The sequence below is a fragment of the Emydura macquarii genome, unplaced genomic scaffold (assembly GCF_026122565.2).
Source record: "Emydura macquarii macquarii isolate MOO-44397 ecotype Brisbane River unplaced genomic scaffold, CSIRO-AGI_Emac_v2 contig_3454, whole genome shotgun sequence".
NCBI classification, from domain to species: Eukaryota; Metazoa; Chordata; order Testudines; family Chelidae; genus Emydura; species Emydura macquarii.
In genome coordinates this window covers 36,047-52,436 of record NW_027133591.1, presented here as the reverse complement: position 1 = coordinate 52,436, position 16,390 = coordinate 36,047, and the positions used below count along the sequence as shown (strand labels likewise).

The following is a 16,390-nucleotide window of genomic DNA, read 5'->3' as shown; positions in this document are numbered from 1 at the left end:
CTATCAAACAACGTTTTCTTTAAGCATCTTAAGATCTGTTTCTTTATCTGGTGGTGGTCGGTACTATTAGGACAGTAGCACCTTCTTAACAGCCTGATACTCATTGTCTGGATGTAATGTCAGGAGGTGAAGATGTGACTGCATGCTGCTTAGCTTATGGCTGCTGTCTCTCCTGCTATGGCTGTTACTGCTTAGCCAAAAAACAAGGCCTCAGACCTTACAGCAGGGCACAGCAGCTGCTGGGAGCCTGTTCCCCTGTATGGAGCAGCCCCTGGGCTGGGCGGGTGTGCAGTGATCTGCACAGGAGAGAAACCCAGCAGGTGAACGTGGGACAAGAACATGGGCCAGAAAAGACAAAACAGAGTCAGAACCTGTCCAGCCCTGGGCTGTTGTGAGACGGTGCAGAGCTGGGTGCGGTGGGAACAGGCCCATGTACCTGGCTAGAGCGGCTGCTGCACCGTCAGGGCTGTTTGCATCGGGACAGCAGGGTCTGCACCCACGTCTGCACTGGACCCTGCACCAGGCGCCCCTGAGGTGTGAATTCTCACCTCTCTCTCTGCTGGTTTGTTCCAGGACTCAGAAGAGCCCGAGGATTTGCAGGTAACCGAGGCCAAACCTGTGTCAGTGACTCCAGCCCCTCCCCTGGCAGAGATTCACTCCCTGCAGCTGCTCCTGGCACCAGCGCCCCGTAGTGCCCGAAACCTGGGCTCCCTCCCTGTGACCGGCCAGAGTCAGCACATCCCGGCTCCCCTCCCACCGGCCCCGGCACGGCTGGGCTCCGGCCAGTTCTGAGCCCGGCCCATGAGCCTGTTGGGATCCTGAGCTCGTCTTCCCGGTGCCTCATCCTAGGGAATCACTGACCCTGGGGAGCATCCTGTCCCCTCCCCCTGTCACCTGTCCTGGGCAGGGCACCCAACCTGTCACCCCTCCCCCAGCACAAGCCCCTTCCTTCTCCACCCCCAACTCCTGCCCGTCCCCTCAGGGCCCCTGGCCTGGCCCCCTCGCTGCTGCTCCGGCCTGCACCCTGCTCCAGCCGCTCCTCTCCTGTCTCCTGGGGCCAGCCCCTCCCTTTGCTCCTCCTCTGCCCCCTGAGGCCCTGGATTACCCTCACCCCCATCTCCTGCCCTCCTGCAAGCCCTTTGCCCTCACCCCTACTTGGGCCCCCTGGCACCCACCCCTCCCCCACTCCCTTTACCCTCTGGGTCGCACCCCTCCCCTTATCCTCCCTCTGCCCTCCTGGTGCCCACCCCTCCCTTTGCTCCCCACTGCCCCCCTAGGGCTTGTCCTTCCCACCCGTCTCTTCTGAGCCCCCTGTGCTTATCTGCTTCCTCACCCCCCATTACCCCCTGGCTCCTGCCCCTCCCCTCTGTGCCCTCCTTGCATCCACCCCTCCACTAGCCCCCCTCAGCCCTCCTGGTGCCTGCCCTTCCTCACTCCCCCCGTCCATGGCACCCACCTCTACCACCCTCCTCCCCTCCCTCCTGACGCCTGCCCTTCTCTCATTCCCCTGTTGCCCCCTGGGGTCTGCCCCTTCCCTCCCCCATCTCCCTGTTAGTGCCCACCACACCCCTCACCCACCCATTCCCCTCTGGTCCCTGCACCACTCCTCACCCCCTTTGTCCCCTTGTCACCTGCACCTTCCCCACCCCATCCTTTGCCCACCTGGTGCCCCCCACTCCCCTGGTGACCCCTCTGCCACTGGGGGCTTCCCCTTCCCCCGCGCCCTCTAGTCCTCTGGGGCCAGCCACTCCTTTCACTGCCCCTCTGCCTCCCTGGGGCTCCTCTTCCCCCCAGCCTTCAGACACCTGCTGCTCCCAGCACCCCACTCTGCCCCCTGGCACCTGCCCCAGCCCTCGCTCTGCCCTCCGGTGATCACCTCTGCCCTAGATACCCCCACTGCCCCCGGCTTGTACCTCACTCTGCCCTCCCCTGCCCTGCCCCCGCTGACACCTTCCCACCCCACCCCTCCCCCACTCCTGCTCTCCGTCCCCTCAAGTTCGCTCCCATGGGCAGAGGGGCCCTGACTCCCCTTAACAGGCAACAACCCCCCCCCCAGCCATTAACGGGGACGCAGGTTAATTTCCCTTTGATCCCCGTGACCAGCCCCTGCCCCGGCCCTGACTCTGTGACTCTCTCCCCAGTGGACGTGACTCTGGATCCAGACACGGCAAATCCCGAACTCGTCCTGTCTGAGGATCGGAAACGTGTGAGACACGGAGACACACGCCAGGATCTGCCCGACAATCCTGAGAGATTTGATACTCCCATTGTGCTGGGCGCTGAGGGGTTCCCGGGCGGGAGGCGTTACTGGGAGGTGGAGGTGGGAGACGAGCCTGAGTGGGCTCTGGGGGTTTGTAGGGAATCTGTGAGCAGGAAGGGGTGGGTCACACCCACACCTGGGAATGGATACTGGGCCCTGTTGCTGAGGGATGGGGAATACAGGGCCCTCACCTGCCCCCTAACCCCTCTCCCCGTGAGCGTCAGGCCCAGCCGGGTGGGGATTTTCCTGGACTATGAGGCGGGCGAGGTCTCATTTTACAATGTCACTGACAGGTCCCAGCTCTTCACTTTCACTGGCACCTTCTCCGGGACGCTTCGCCCTTATTTCTATCCTGGTCCCAGTGCTGGGGGTAAAAACGCGGCTCCCCTGATCATCTGCCCGGTCCCAGCCCAGGCCGGAGGGAATCTCTGTCCCTGACAGCGACACCCGCGGCAGAGACTGTCCCCTCCCAGCGCTGAGCAGCCCCCAGGCCTGTGCCCAGGGGAAGGTCTGACGGGCATCACCCGCCTGCCCCCTGCTACCTGCCCCTCAGTTCCCAGCACCAGGCCTGTGAGCTGGGGGAGGGGAGAGGGGCAGAAAAGGGGGGTGAGGGGAACTGGCTGCTGGGCTGTGGGGCAGGGGAGGGAGTGTGGGTTGGGTGGGGCAATGTCAGGGGTGGAGGCTGAGGGTGGAGGTGGGGAGGGGGGGAAGAGCTGCAGCAGCAGGGGGATGGGTGGGTTGTAAAGGGAGAGCCCAGCTGAGATAAGGAAGACTCTGGGGGATGTAACGAGGGGGGAGCCTCTCACAGAAATGACAATTGTGGGGGAGCCCAGTGAGTGCGATGGTCCCGGCATTTCCTGCCCTGGGGCAGTCTCTGCTCATGATGGGGCTGAAATGGCCCCAGGGGGCAGCGCGGGGGCAGAGGTGAGAGCACCGAGGCCCTGCTGTATGGGCCGCTTTGCACTGCAGCCTCAGCCTGTGGGGGGAGCTGGGGGAGGGGATTCGGTAGCTGGGCCAGGGGAAGGGGGGTGAGAGCCCAGCCACAGGGCTGTGTGAGGAGGGGCCAGGCTGGGTGAATGGGACCCGCTCACAGGAAGGGGCCCAGGCAGCTTTTCCCACCTCCCCATGTGTTTGCCCCACCCCGGTGCAGTGCAACAAACGGCTCCTGGCACAGGGTGATACTGGTAGGAAATATGGACAGACAGCTCCTGTCTTCTGCTGCCCCATCACATGTTGCTGCCCCTGTAATCTCTCCCTGGCCCAGGGGTAGCAGATGGTGACGGACGGGGATCAGTCACTCCTGTCAGAATTTCTACCCTGTGAAATCTCAATGTAAAATATGGAAAGAAAAAAGTGAGCTTGTTCTCATTTATAAAATATTATTACTGTAACAAGGTGTCAATACGTTAATTTACATTTCAACAACACGCTTCTAACCAGATTGTTAGCAATGGAATTAACATTTATTTTGTCTTCTCTCACATGCCTTCCTCTTTGCAGCCGCTCACCTGGCAAAGGCTAAAGTCCTGGCCTCTGCCTGCCTGCTGGGAACAAAGCAGGGACTACAGCCAGTGACCCCCAGACCTGGCCCCGTTGGCTCCAAGGGGCAGCACGTGGGTCTTGGAGGGCAGCATCTGGCCTGTAGCGTGTGACGCTGAGTCTGCATCAGTTAGATACACAAACCTCCTGCCCCGAAATGAACGTGCAGGGGGATGGGATCGTCCCACTGAGATTCTCTCTCCTGTTCCTTGTGTCTGTTCCCAAAGGGACACGCAGAGAGAAGGAGATGGTGGAGTGTGAGTTTCAGAGAGTGCAGCGGGCTCCCAGGTGGGGATTAGCAGAGGAGTAGCTGCTCCTGCAGGGAGGAGGAGGAGAAGGAGACTCTGGAGAGACTCTGGGACACGTAGCCAAACTCTCCCAGCAAAGCTCCTCCCGGCCGTGGCTGGGCACAGAGACAGAGGAGAAGTGTCAGCTGGGCTGCTGAAGGTGAAACAGCATCAAAAATCCCCCCATCCCCTCACATTATGTATTGGATTAAAATGAACTCGCCTCCTTGTGAGGGGCCCTGGCGCTGCAGGGAGGTGATAAGTTTACTTGCTCAATGTAGGAGGGCTATATAATGACTCACATTCATGGTATTCCAACATGGAGGAAAACTGCTAAGAATGGTCCATTAGTGAAATAATTCCTTACAGAAACGTGGAGTTGGAAAAATAATCACTGATCAGACCTGAAAAATAGTTCACTGCATAACATGACAAAAAGCACAAACAACGGCTCATTCAAAGAACATAGTCACTGTTCTTGTTCTGTGGCAAACTTTAAAGTGCCACGGCACTAACACTGGAACTACACTGGAATAGTTATAATTTCACGAGGACATACACCAGACATTAAGATTAAGCTAACACCAGTGTTTCTTTTGCTTTTCCTTTTTTTAAAAACAAAATCATATATAATTGCATGTCACTATAGCAACATCCATAACAAATCAATTTGTTCCGATCACTTTGGTAGAGCAAACTTTACCCCCAAAAGGAAAAAATAAATTAAAAAACTTTTAAAAAATTGTGAAGACTAGTTTGTCACAGGAATACACCACAGCTACAGTATAAGCTAATACATTTCAAGCTACTGTATAGAAATAGGACACTAGCATGCACAATATTGTATCAATAGAGTAATGAAGTAGTAATCATTTCACTGGAAAGACGGTGTCATAGGCAAATGCATTTCTTTAAAAAAAAAAAGAAAGAAACCATTCAAGCTGCTTAAAAATCAAGTCCCCATCCCCACTCCATTTTTTAGCCCCTTTGTGCGATCTTTCCTGCATAATTTTCTAAAGCAGCAACAGCAAACGCTGAAATAAAAAATAGGTTTTGTAATCCCAGTAAATCACTTCCAGATTATACAGCTAGGGACAACACTGCTCACTGGACATGAAATTAAATGAAATAAAGTTAAGAAGCCTAAATAAATCTTCCAGTCCATGGCATTGACTGTAGGTTTCTGTCAGTTACCTAAGTTACAAGCCTCTTCCTATTGATCTTTCCAGTAGGGTTCGTTAATCAGGCTATTTCGTTTGAAGTTTGCAGAGGTGGGCTTCATTTGAAGTCACTCAGTGCAAACTCTGTGATGTTGCAAATATATGTGCACATGGTCATTTCTAGTAAGCCTATCTTTGCATGATTTGCACCCACATCAAACTATCCCTGCCAGAGGACCAGGCCCATCCCTGCAGCCCTGTGGCTGGGGGTGTTTCTTTAAGAGGAGTTTCCTCTCTGCCACAGTCAGCCAGAGACACAGGAAACCGTTACTTTAGTTTAGTTCAGTACTTTCCTTTTCCTTTTTGAAGCGGGTGGAAGCGGCAGCGGGGCCGGGCGCTGGGCCCGGTTAATGGAGTCACACGTGTAACAACTAATAGTGAGGAGTCTGGTCTCACCCTGTTGCTTCGTGACTCCCTGGGCGGAACGGGTGCCGCAGCCTCGGTAAGTGAAATGGGGGCTGATGGCGCCAACTCTCCATGGCGAAGGGGCTGGGGGTGCTAGAGACACTGAGGGCCCCAGGAAGAGACAGACACGGCTTCAAACAAAGCTTCTTTCCAGGATTCAGCGGGAGGGGAGCTCTGGGCTCTGGGTCCCCAGCTCCCCGGCTCTGGCTGAGGCGTCTGGACACGCAGCACTTGTCCTGCAGATGAGCTGCTGCTACCAACGGGCCTCACTGAAGGGATTGTCAGGGAGAAACTGGCACCTCCTGAGTCTGATATAAACCTGGCTGTGGAAACGTCCCTGCAAATTCAGAGATTTCCCTGTTCATTTGAACACAGACCGGGACGCTGGCGCAGCGCTGGTCTCCCGCCCTTTCTTTCACCCCTCTGCTCTCTGCAGTGATGTTAGACGCTACTTGGCCAGCAATCGCTGGGTGTAGTTTTCTTCTTGTGATGATGATGTGAGGCGGGGGAGGGGTTTGTATTTGTTTGTGTTTCTTTCTCCCCCATCATCACCTTTGTTGGTAAATCACTAAGCTGAAGTTCAAGAATGAGGGGGTGAAAGACAAGAAGAGAAAAACCTTGGTCCAGTGAATCCTTCCCAGCCCCACCTGAGTCTGCAGGGCCAATGCTTCTTCCAGAGCAGGGGGTGCTTCATCTCCCCCCAGAGCTCTGGGGTGTGTGTTGGGGGAGGCCATGAATCTGCATCCTGGAGCACTAGTTGGGCTCCCTTCCTGGCCAATGCTGGCCTCTCTGGGGCAACACTGGCCCTAGCGGCTGTCCCAGTCTAGGGAAAGTCACAGTCTGTTTCCTGGGAGGACGTTACATCACCACACAGCCTGGCAGGGGTTGCACGACTGGGTGCAGCATGAGCCCTGAGTGACTCTAAGGGCTGGTCTAAACCAGAAAGTTCGGTCAGCCCAGCTACATCGCTCAGGATGTGATTTAGCTGACCTAAGCCCTAGGCCTGGTCTACACTGCCAGCAGCCCTCGACGGGAGATATGCAAGCTACATACTGTAGCTTGAGTATCTCCCATCAACTTGCTTACGTTTCCTTACTGCGGCATTTCCATGGTGCTGTGTCGACGGGAGACGCTCTCCGGTCGACACAGCCTTATGCTTTTCCGGGGGGTGGATTTATTGCATCGACCGGTGAGCACATCCGGGATCGATTGAGCGGGTCTCCACTGTGTGTAAAATACCTTGTGTAAAGCCAGGTGTCCAAGCCACTGACAGTCCCTGGGCTGGACTCCCAATTATTCTGCTGGCTGCTTTTAGTCATCTTTAGGCCTCTGCAGAAACTTAGCATAACTAGACAAACCGGGAGGGGGTGGGAGGTGAGATAGTGAACACGAGAAGTGGACTTGACTCTGCATTTTCTCTCTCTGAATATCTGTGAAAAACAGGACGTCTGGATATATATTAGGACTGCATCTATGGGGAAATTATTGCTAGACTTATAGCTTATGGCTGCTAGTTTAAAAAATAGTTTCTTTTAGTGACATGTCTCTGTAACTCCTGTTTCTGCCCAATAATTGATTTCTTTGGTCAGCTATGTAACATTCTCTTGATTGACACGTCTCTGTATCATTTGCGGTATAAGTGGGAGGTAGCGAGTCTGAGTCAGGTGGATCGCTTCCTGGACATATTGGCAGAGTATTAAAACGTCTTATTATGAACACAATTCATGTGTATCTCGCTCAGAAGGAACCTCTGTAGCCAGTCCATATCTGTTATAGGACCATGACATGGTTTGAGAGTGGGATTAAGAACAGGAACAGAAGGAAAACAGCAACACAGGTTGTAGACAGACAGAACAAAGCAACAAATCAACAGTGATTGCAGGATCTCATCAACATGTCACTCTTCAATGCCCCAGAGAACTTCATCTTTGACAAACCTTCCCAATAGACATACTAGAAGCAGTATTCTGCAAGATTTCTCATTACAAACAAGCTCCAGAAGTAAACTGGAGCTATATAAGTCTCTTCTTTAATTTATGCTATAGGGAAGCAGGCAAAACATATCTTTAAATCCTTTGGCATTACTGAAGACAGTCACAAAAATGACTATGAAAGGGTTCTGGCTTTGTTTCATTCTTACTTTATACCTCAGGGAAAAGTGGTTTATAAAGGACATGTTTCCACCAGAGAATTCAAGAACCAGGGGAAAATACTGAATCCTTTATAAGAGGCCTGCATGCATTGGCTAAAAACTGTGATTTTGAAATGCAAAACATGAAAATACCAGAGATAGGCTGGTTATTGGATTTCACAAATAAAAATCATTCACAGCAGCTACAGTTGAAGACAGACTTAACATTAGCCACAGTTATACAGACAGCAAAACAGTCTGGACTAATCAAACATGAAAGTAGCCTAGAAGCTATAAACAGACACATGAATGTTTACAAGTTATCATAGAACACTTGAGGCAAGGAGAGAGAACTTCCAGCCTAAAAGGGACAAATTCCAGCCTGTGTGCACAAGGTATGGGGAAAAAATGATATCCCAAGAGATGATACATGGCCAACCAGAGGTGCACAGTGCAATAGTTGCACTAAATATGGACATTTTGCAGCTGTTTGCTGCACCAAAGCAGTCAGGAAGTTCACTCATTACAGACAATCAAGAGCCATTATTTCTGCAGTCTATCACTTGTGATTGCACAGCTCCTGTCTGGAGAGTGAAACTGAATATTCGTGGCAAGACTATTGACTTTAAAACGGACTGAGAAGCTGACATCGCAGTCATCTCCAAAGGAACTTACAATGACCATCACCCGCTCCCAGAGCTGAAGTCACCTGACACAGCTCTGACTAGCCCTGGAGGTATTCTGAACTGCATGGGCCTGTTTACCACAGAAACAACTTATAAAGACAAAAGCTCTGCATTCAGAGTGTGTGGGGTCAAGGGACCACAGACAAACAGCGTTCTCAGCTGCAGAATGGCACCCGTGATTAGTGAGAAAGGTGAAAGAACTTGATGGAATATTTGGTGATACCAGACTTTGGAAAGGAGATCCAGCACTAATAACCTTAATAGACAATGATGAACTGCACAGTGCAGATACACCTCACAGGATTCCTATTCCATTACTTCAGAAAGTGGAATCTGAGATGAACAGATTGTCAGACTTGAGAAAGTCTCTGAGCCGGCTGCATGGTATTGTAAGGCCCTGCAGGTCTAGAACCCCGGCCTGCAATGCAGCTGGCGTCTCCATGCTGCCACCCACCAGCAGCTGTAACCAATTTGCTTTCCACTGTACATGACCCACTGTGGACACATACCATGGAAAGTACCGCCTCCAGGGGTCTGACAGACAGCAGCCTCATGGCTCATGACTGGCTCCCCTCCCTATATAAGACCAAGGGACTTTCCAGGAAGCGTCCCGGCAACAACCAGATCTCCCTTATCTGCCACAACCCTTCCTGCTCTGGGACTCCTGGCTTCAACCTCGGCTTAATTTGGGCTTCACCTCCTGACCCGGACCCTGAAACCTGAGTCGGATTCTGAACCTTGGTATCGACCCTGGCCTGGAACCTGACTACAAACTCCTCTGCCACTCCCAGCCTCAGGTTTGACCCTGCTCTGACCCTGGGTCCTGACTGCCCTTGTCAGGATCCTGACAGATGTTCCCCGAAGATCCCAGTTACACAGAAAAAGAGGATGATACAAATCTCCGTGGATCATAACAGACTTAATGAAGCAGTTGTGAGAGAAAAATGGGATGACTTCCCCCCAGTGTTGGGAGGATTCAAAGTGAAAGGAGCTGCGCTGCAGTGTTCTCCAAGCTGGAGGCCTTGAGCCGATTCTGGCAATTCCTTTCGCCAAAGGAAGTGCTCAGCTGACTACGTGTCTCAAACCCTGTGGGAGATTTTGCTTTGGAAGGTTGTCTTTTGGCATTACCGGTGCAGCTGGTATTCCCCAAAGACAGGTTGCAGAACTGTTAATGAGCACAGTGGAATTGTAGCTTTCATGGACGATATTCTGATCGATGGGTCTTCAGTGGAGTAACACAACAAAATCCTCAATGAGGTGAAAGCAGCTGTGATGCTGGAGCGTTTCCAGTGTAGGCACAGCATAACACGTTACCTAAAGCTCTGTGTCTCTCAGAGCTGAGGGCCAAAAGTGGCCCGTGGAGTTTTTCAAAGAGGCCCAACACTCCCCTCCTGCTGGCTGCAGAAGGGAGCCGCCATCTAAGGACTCAGGTGGAGCGTGTTGCTGTGGGCTACAAGACCGGTGCAGGCTCCTTGCTACCGCCAAAGGGACGAGAGATCAGTGCACCCCTCCCCCTGGCTGTTGCAGTGATTTCCTGTCCCCCTGACTGCAGAAGGGAGCCGCTGCTTAGGTACCCAGGTGGAGCGCAAGGGGCTACAGGACACGTGCAATTTCCCTGCAGCAGCCAGGGGGACGGGAGATCAGCAGGGAGGCAGCCTCTGCACTGAACTCCTTCGTCTGGCTGTAGTGGGAGCTGGGGTGGTGGCATGGCTGGTGGAGCAGCCAGGACCCACCATGCTTGAGGAGGGGCAGGACTCTAAAAATCAGTGCCTTACCACCCACCGTGACTTAGCTGCCAGGCCATGTGCTTCAGTGTGTGGTGACAGTCACTCATCTACACTAGTGCTTTGTGTGCAAGTGTGTGACGTACTGTGAGTAAGTTGTAGGTGTAAAATAGTGAATGTAAAAATGAGCACAGTAGCTGTAACCCGTCCGTGCCTAGGGCAGCCACCTGAAAATGCCAAGGTCAGGGCAGGCTGTGAAAGGAGAGCAGATTCTCTCAGCACTGGTGGGTGACACTGAAGTCAGGCTTCCCAACCAGCCACTCACAGTGCTTCTGATTCCCCAAACCGGTTATCAAGAAGCCTGTATACAAATACACACAGCCAGCCCCCTTTACTGCATTCCAGTCTCCGGCTCCCAATCAGCCACTAGGTCCAGTAAAGAGACCAGTTATTTAAACTCTATGCTCTTTACCAAAAAGGTTCTCCTGACCCCAAAGGGTCAGCCACAGCACCAGATCAATATAAGTTTGGATCTTACCCAAAATACCATGCTGCCAGCCAATCCTTTAGCAACTAAAACTAAAGGTTTATTATAAAAAGAAAGAAACAAGCTATAAGAGAAGTGATACAGGCCTAAAGCAATCAGATACATATAAATGATTTGAAAGTCCATATACTCAGGTTTCTAGGAGAATTGTGGAGTTAGCAGGCTTGTATGGTCCCTCTGGTATACATGCAGTATTTGGATGGGTCTCAGTCCTTTGGTTCAGTTGCAGGTGAATTGATCCAGAGGTTGGTAGGTGGCTGAAGCTGAACAGGATTGAAGACAAAAATGGATTCCCAAACCACTGCCTTATATACCCTCTGGCCCTGGCCATGCTGTTTGTGGAATTTTACAGGAACCAAAATGGAGTCCAGAGTCACATGAGCGTATCCTGATGACTCATCAGGTATGTCTCCAGTTTCATTCCCGGGCCCCTTGCATCTGTGGATGTCTTGATGGTCCATTAAGCAGGCTATAGTTCTGCCGCCATCCTGTCTAGGGTGTGTCTCAGGCAGCACAGTTTGAAATACAGATATATCAAATACATTCATAACTTCCATTACAGATATACCACGTGAACATACGCATCATCATCTTACTTAGCACATCATAACCTTTCTAACAGTACCTGACATGGCATATCTTACACGAATTATTATGATTTTGACACACTGATGTTAACCAATATGATAAATGCTCCCCCGCCATTGATCTAGCCAGCGTGACAGTAGCATCAAAATGTTCCTGTAACTATGTAGTGATTTGCAGTCCGTAATGGTGTGTGCGGCAACACATTGTTTATGAGTTGATCGACGGGTGGCCCTTCATGGTTGTAAAAATGATATTTGTGGCCCTCGAGCCAAAAAGGTTGGGAACCACTGATCTAAACAGAGCTGACAGCCCCACAGGTGCCAGCCGTGGTGTGCGCGTGGTGTGGAACGGCTGCCGGCAGCTCTGGGGTTTTAGCCACAGCGACATCGAACCAGCTCCGAGCCAGGGCAGACGAGGCTGATGGGGGAAATCCCTTCCCTGCCGGTGTGTGTTCGGCAGCAGTGAGGCTTGTTCCCTCCTCCCCACTGCCCGTGTCCCTGTCCCTGCGTCACACTCACTCGCCATCTGGTTTGTTATTTCTCCTCTTCCCCAGGCCAAGCTGCGATGAGGGGGAAGGTTCCCTCGTTCTCCCCCGGCTGCACAGTGAGCTCCGCTCTGCCCGGCTACCTCGCTCTCTGCCTCGCTCTGCAGGCTCACAGGCTGGCGTCAGGTAGGAGCTCCGGCCCCTCGCTGGGTTTGCTGCCCGTTGCTATTGCTGGTCATCACCGTCCCTCTCGCGTCACGGCCTGGTCTGATAACCCGCCTCTGCTCCACCCGCCTGCTGTGGCTTTGCTCTTTACACAGCAACCGGCCACGTGGAGACACCACAGGGCACAGCTGGGTCCCCAGGAACCATGGTTACTAGCTACACACAACGTTGTCAGGCCTGGACACGACACCATCCTACGGCTCTGGCTGGGTCCTGGCAGCTTCTAAAACACAGAACCCAGCGAGCGCCACGGCAGGGCTCACAAACTATTTAAAGGGCCACTATCCAATTCCTATACACTGCACTGCCAGACAGGATAAGTCACAGATCAGACTCTTCAGCCACAAATGAGTCCTGCATCCCAGACTTTCCGGTTGAGAAGTAACAACCCACCAGTCATTCATACTGCACTGGACACGTCTGATTAGGGCTCAGAGCTAAACGTCATCTCACAATGAGGGTGTGAGGACATTTGCCGGCTTCTTCATTCTGTGCCCTCGGTGAAGGCCTTAGAGTGACCCTCTCCACCCCCGGTGCTGCCTCCACAGCTACTCTGGCTCTGTGGCTCCCTCCTGCTGTGGTTTTCATCCTGCCAATTTAACCAGCTCTCTCTGTGTCTCCTGATGCTTAAGTCTCTGCCCTGAGACCCCCCCACCCCTCTTTCTGTGCAGTTCCACAATGGCCGGTTCTCTGTTACCTGCACTTTTCTATCTGCCTCCTTCTCCCTCTCCATTATCTGACCTCTGACTTTGCCTGTGTAGTGATGATGATCTATGTTCACATCTTTACACCTTGCAAGTCTTTACACCATCTGTACACCTGTCGGGGGGGCCCCCGCACAGAAGCAGCATGAAATATCCTTAGTGCATCAGAACCAGGCCCCCCAGTATCCATTAAACCCAGGGTGCCCATGAGAAGTGTTGAGCCCTATTCACAGATACTAGGGACAGTGTGTAACTTTCACAGGTGAGCTCTGTGTGACAGACACTGCAACCACATGGTATTTTGGGGACTACTGAATGAACGTTATGAATGTTCTGTGTATTTTTGTACCTCCCTTATAAATAGTATCTATATGTGCTATATGCATCTGTGTGGGCTCAGGATTATAATCTATGACATGGGGTAGGATTACCCCAGCTACTCCAGTATCTATAAACCATTGGGGGGTTAATTACCTCTGGGACAGGTAACAGCTCCAGAGAAGTATCACCCCTAGGGAAAATTGCTTCAACTGGTTCAGACCAGGTCCCAGAAACGAAAGAGAACAAAGATTTTTTGTATAAACCCTTGATTTAAACTGACCGGAAGCCTGGGATCTTGGACTACAAACCGATGGCCTGTTAATCAAGAGGGCAAACCCTTAGAGAAGGATCTGAAAGACTTTGGAACCTACCAGAGAGTCCCATGTGCCAGATGAGAATCTTTGTTATAAGCGGGTCGTGTCCAGACCTTTGATTCATTTATGTTAAGTTTTCTCTGTCAGGCTTTTGTCCTTTAATGTTCTCTGCTGTGGAAGAGCCGTTTGGTTACTGGTAACTGCTGGCACACACTGTTCATAGCCCTGGGGGAGAAAGCAAAGCGCAGGTGCTGGACTTTAGTCAGGCCTCCTGGGAAAAGCACAGTGACCTGCAGGGAGCTGCAATCCTAAAACCCCTGTGTGGCGGGAGAGTGACATGGGTCCCTGCCCATAGAGAGGTGATGGCTGGAGGCCTGGGGGGACATTCCTTGAGCAGACCATGGAGTGGGTCAAAGGTGCAGTTACCTGAAGCCTGTGACTCTCTGCACTCATGTACATGTCTAGGGCACTGCATGGGTACGTGGTGCTCACGTCTAACGCAGGGCGCTCTCTTACTGTGAGTCTTGCTGCTGAATTCATGCCACCCCCAGCCCCTCGCCATTTTAATTTCCATTTATCACTGCACATTTCACAGCACAGTTCACAGTGACAGGACCTGACCGTCCAATCACCTCCTATGTCAGTGGGGAGGCCGTCCTGCCCTGTCACCTCTCCCCCAGGATGAGCGCTGAGAACATGAAGGTGAGATGGTTCCGATCCCGGTTCTCTGCAGTCGTGCACCTGTATCATGATGGGCAGGATCAGTATAGAGAGAAGATGTCAGAATATCAAGGAAGAACTGAGCTTTTGAAAGATGACATCACCAATGGGAGAGTTTCCCTGAGAATACGCGATATCCGGCCCTCAGACGCTGGGCAGTACACATGTTTTTTTCAGTCTGGTGTCTTTTATGGGGATGCTTTATTGGAACTGAAGGTAGCAGGTCAGTAACTTGTTCTAATGTTTTAATGTGTTAAACAGGGTAATAAGTGGAATCAGAGGGTTCATGGTGAGATGCACGATTTTTCTCATTATGTTGGGTCGGTAGCTCTGCTCTGTATAAGGTTGATTCTAGTTTACTGTTTGAAAGCCATTTTTTCTAAGGTCTCTGAAATCCAGGCACATACGCAGATTGTCTTGAAAATTATTGTGACTCATTGGAGTCTGGGGTAGGGTTAGTGGCCCAAATTTGAGGTCGTTATAACAAAGGGTTAATGAGATACACAAACACCCGTAAACAGTCAGGTGACATTAACATGTGCTTATCACAACTGTTTTTGTGCACACTGGGGCAGAACAATGGCTGATCCCCCCACACTGATGTCACCAGCTGGGATTGATCTCGGCTCGTGTCTGGCACCCACAGGGTAACAGTGGTTGATACGCAGGGTGCTGTGGCCCAGAGCCTGGGCTAAGTGTGGGAAAACTGAGGAATTCCCTGCCCCCAGGACAGGAAGAGGCAGGAGGCCTGACCCCTGAAGGTGCTGCCAGAGAGAGCAGAAAGGGGGCAGAGGTGCAGCTAGTTCTGTAACCAGCCGTGCCATGAGGTTCAGGGCAGGTGCAGCAAACACTTGCTCTACACTCAAACATTTTTGTTAGTGAATTAATTTAATGCTTGTCTACACCTACATCTGCACTGGTTTCCATGAACTAGAGCAAACCTTTGTGTGGACACCTTTAAATGGGTTAGGAAATGGCTCATCTTGATTTATCTTGACTTAAGAGTGCCCATCCAGGAGTTTGCACTGGTTTAATTACACAAGTTTAATTAAACTGGAACCAGTTCATGCACAGAATGGCCCCTGACATTAACATTAATTCTACTGTGTATCAGACAGGAATCTGGCTGGGTTAACTCACCAGCCCACATCCGTGGACCCCCATTCAATTATTATATTAGCAGGAAATGGCTTTTGATAATAGTGTAATAAAATGTTTGGCTCATTACTGGGCACTATAGGATCGTCACAAGTTCATTTATTTCTTCCGTAGGTTTGGGATCTGCTCCTGCCATCTCAGTGGAAGAACATCAGGACGGAGGGATCCGGGTTGTGTGTCGATCATCTGGATGGTTCCCAAAGCCCGAGGTGCTGTGGAGAGATCTCCAGGGGCAGCTTTTACCATCAGCTCCTAAAAACATATCCCAAGAGGCCAATGGCCTGTTTCAAATAGAGGCTGCCATTGTTCTAACAGAGGAGTCCAACCGGAAAGTGTCCTGCTGTGTCAGGAACCCCCGACTCAACCAGGAGAGGGAGTCAGCGATTTCCATAGCAGGTCAGTGCCCATCCAAGCCGCACGTGGCTAGACTGAAGCGCTGCACACGTAGGTGGAGAGTATTTATCATTGTGTCTCCTATTTATTGGCCTGAACCTTTAAGGTGCTGAGAACTTCTTGGAAAGCATGGGAGCGGAATCAGGCTTGTCTACAAGAACAGTTAGTTCACGACAAGCTGGGGGTAAATCTGCCTCGTGCTATCCTGCCGCGCACTAACTATCTGTGTGGAGCCTGCCACATGCACTAACAATTCCATTGTGCGCTTTGATATAACCCACTTTGAAATGGGAACAGATCAAAGTGCACCAGGGAACTTTTAGTTCCCAGCAGCAAGGTCCATACAGCAGTGACGTAGGGAGGGTCTCTGGTGCCTGGAGGCCAAGCCTCACACCCTCCACCCACGCAGGGCAGGAGGGGTCCTGGCGCCACCCCTCAGCTGCCCCAGGGAAGGGGGGTCTGTATCTGCAGCGGGGGGTGGGGTGCAAATGCAGGCTTGGCTCCACTGCCTGCCTCTCCCGCCCCGCAGCCCAGCGCCGGCTCAGCAGGGGAACAGCCTCACCCCCTGGCCTGGGGAGGAGGCAAGAACCAGTCCTTCATGACAGGCGGGGGGCGCAGGAAGCTGAGGGCAGCTGTTCCCATTTCCAATCCTGCGACCCCGCCCCCCGCAATGTCATGAAAGGC

General features: G+C 52.0%; 1 protein-coding gene across 4 annotated transcripts in view; it reads left to right on the top strand.

Moving 5' to 3' along the window:
- Positions 1-16,390, top strand: part of LOC137144482 (zinc finger protein RFP-like) — a 30,829-nt gene that overhangs the window by 6,619 nt on the left and 7,820 nt on the right. For 3 of the 4 annotated variants that reach the window (XM_067534841.1, XM_067534840.1, XM_067534838.1), the window contains 2 exons: positions 574-600; positions 2,142-2,778. In XM_067534841.1, the coding sequence (XP_067390942.1) occupies positions 574-600; positions 2,142-2,698 (584 nt within the window). In that variant the 3' untranslated portion in view covers positions 2,699-2,778. Of the gene's footprint in view, positions 1-573; positions 601-2,141; positions 2,779-16,390 lie in introns of those variants that run through there. The other variant, XM_067534839.1, reaches the window with a different exon arrangement.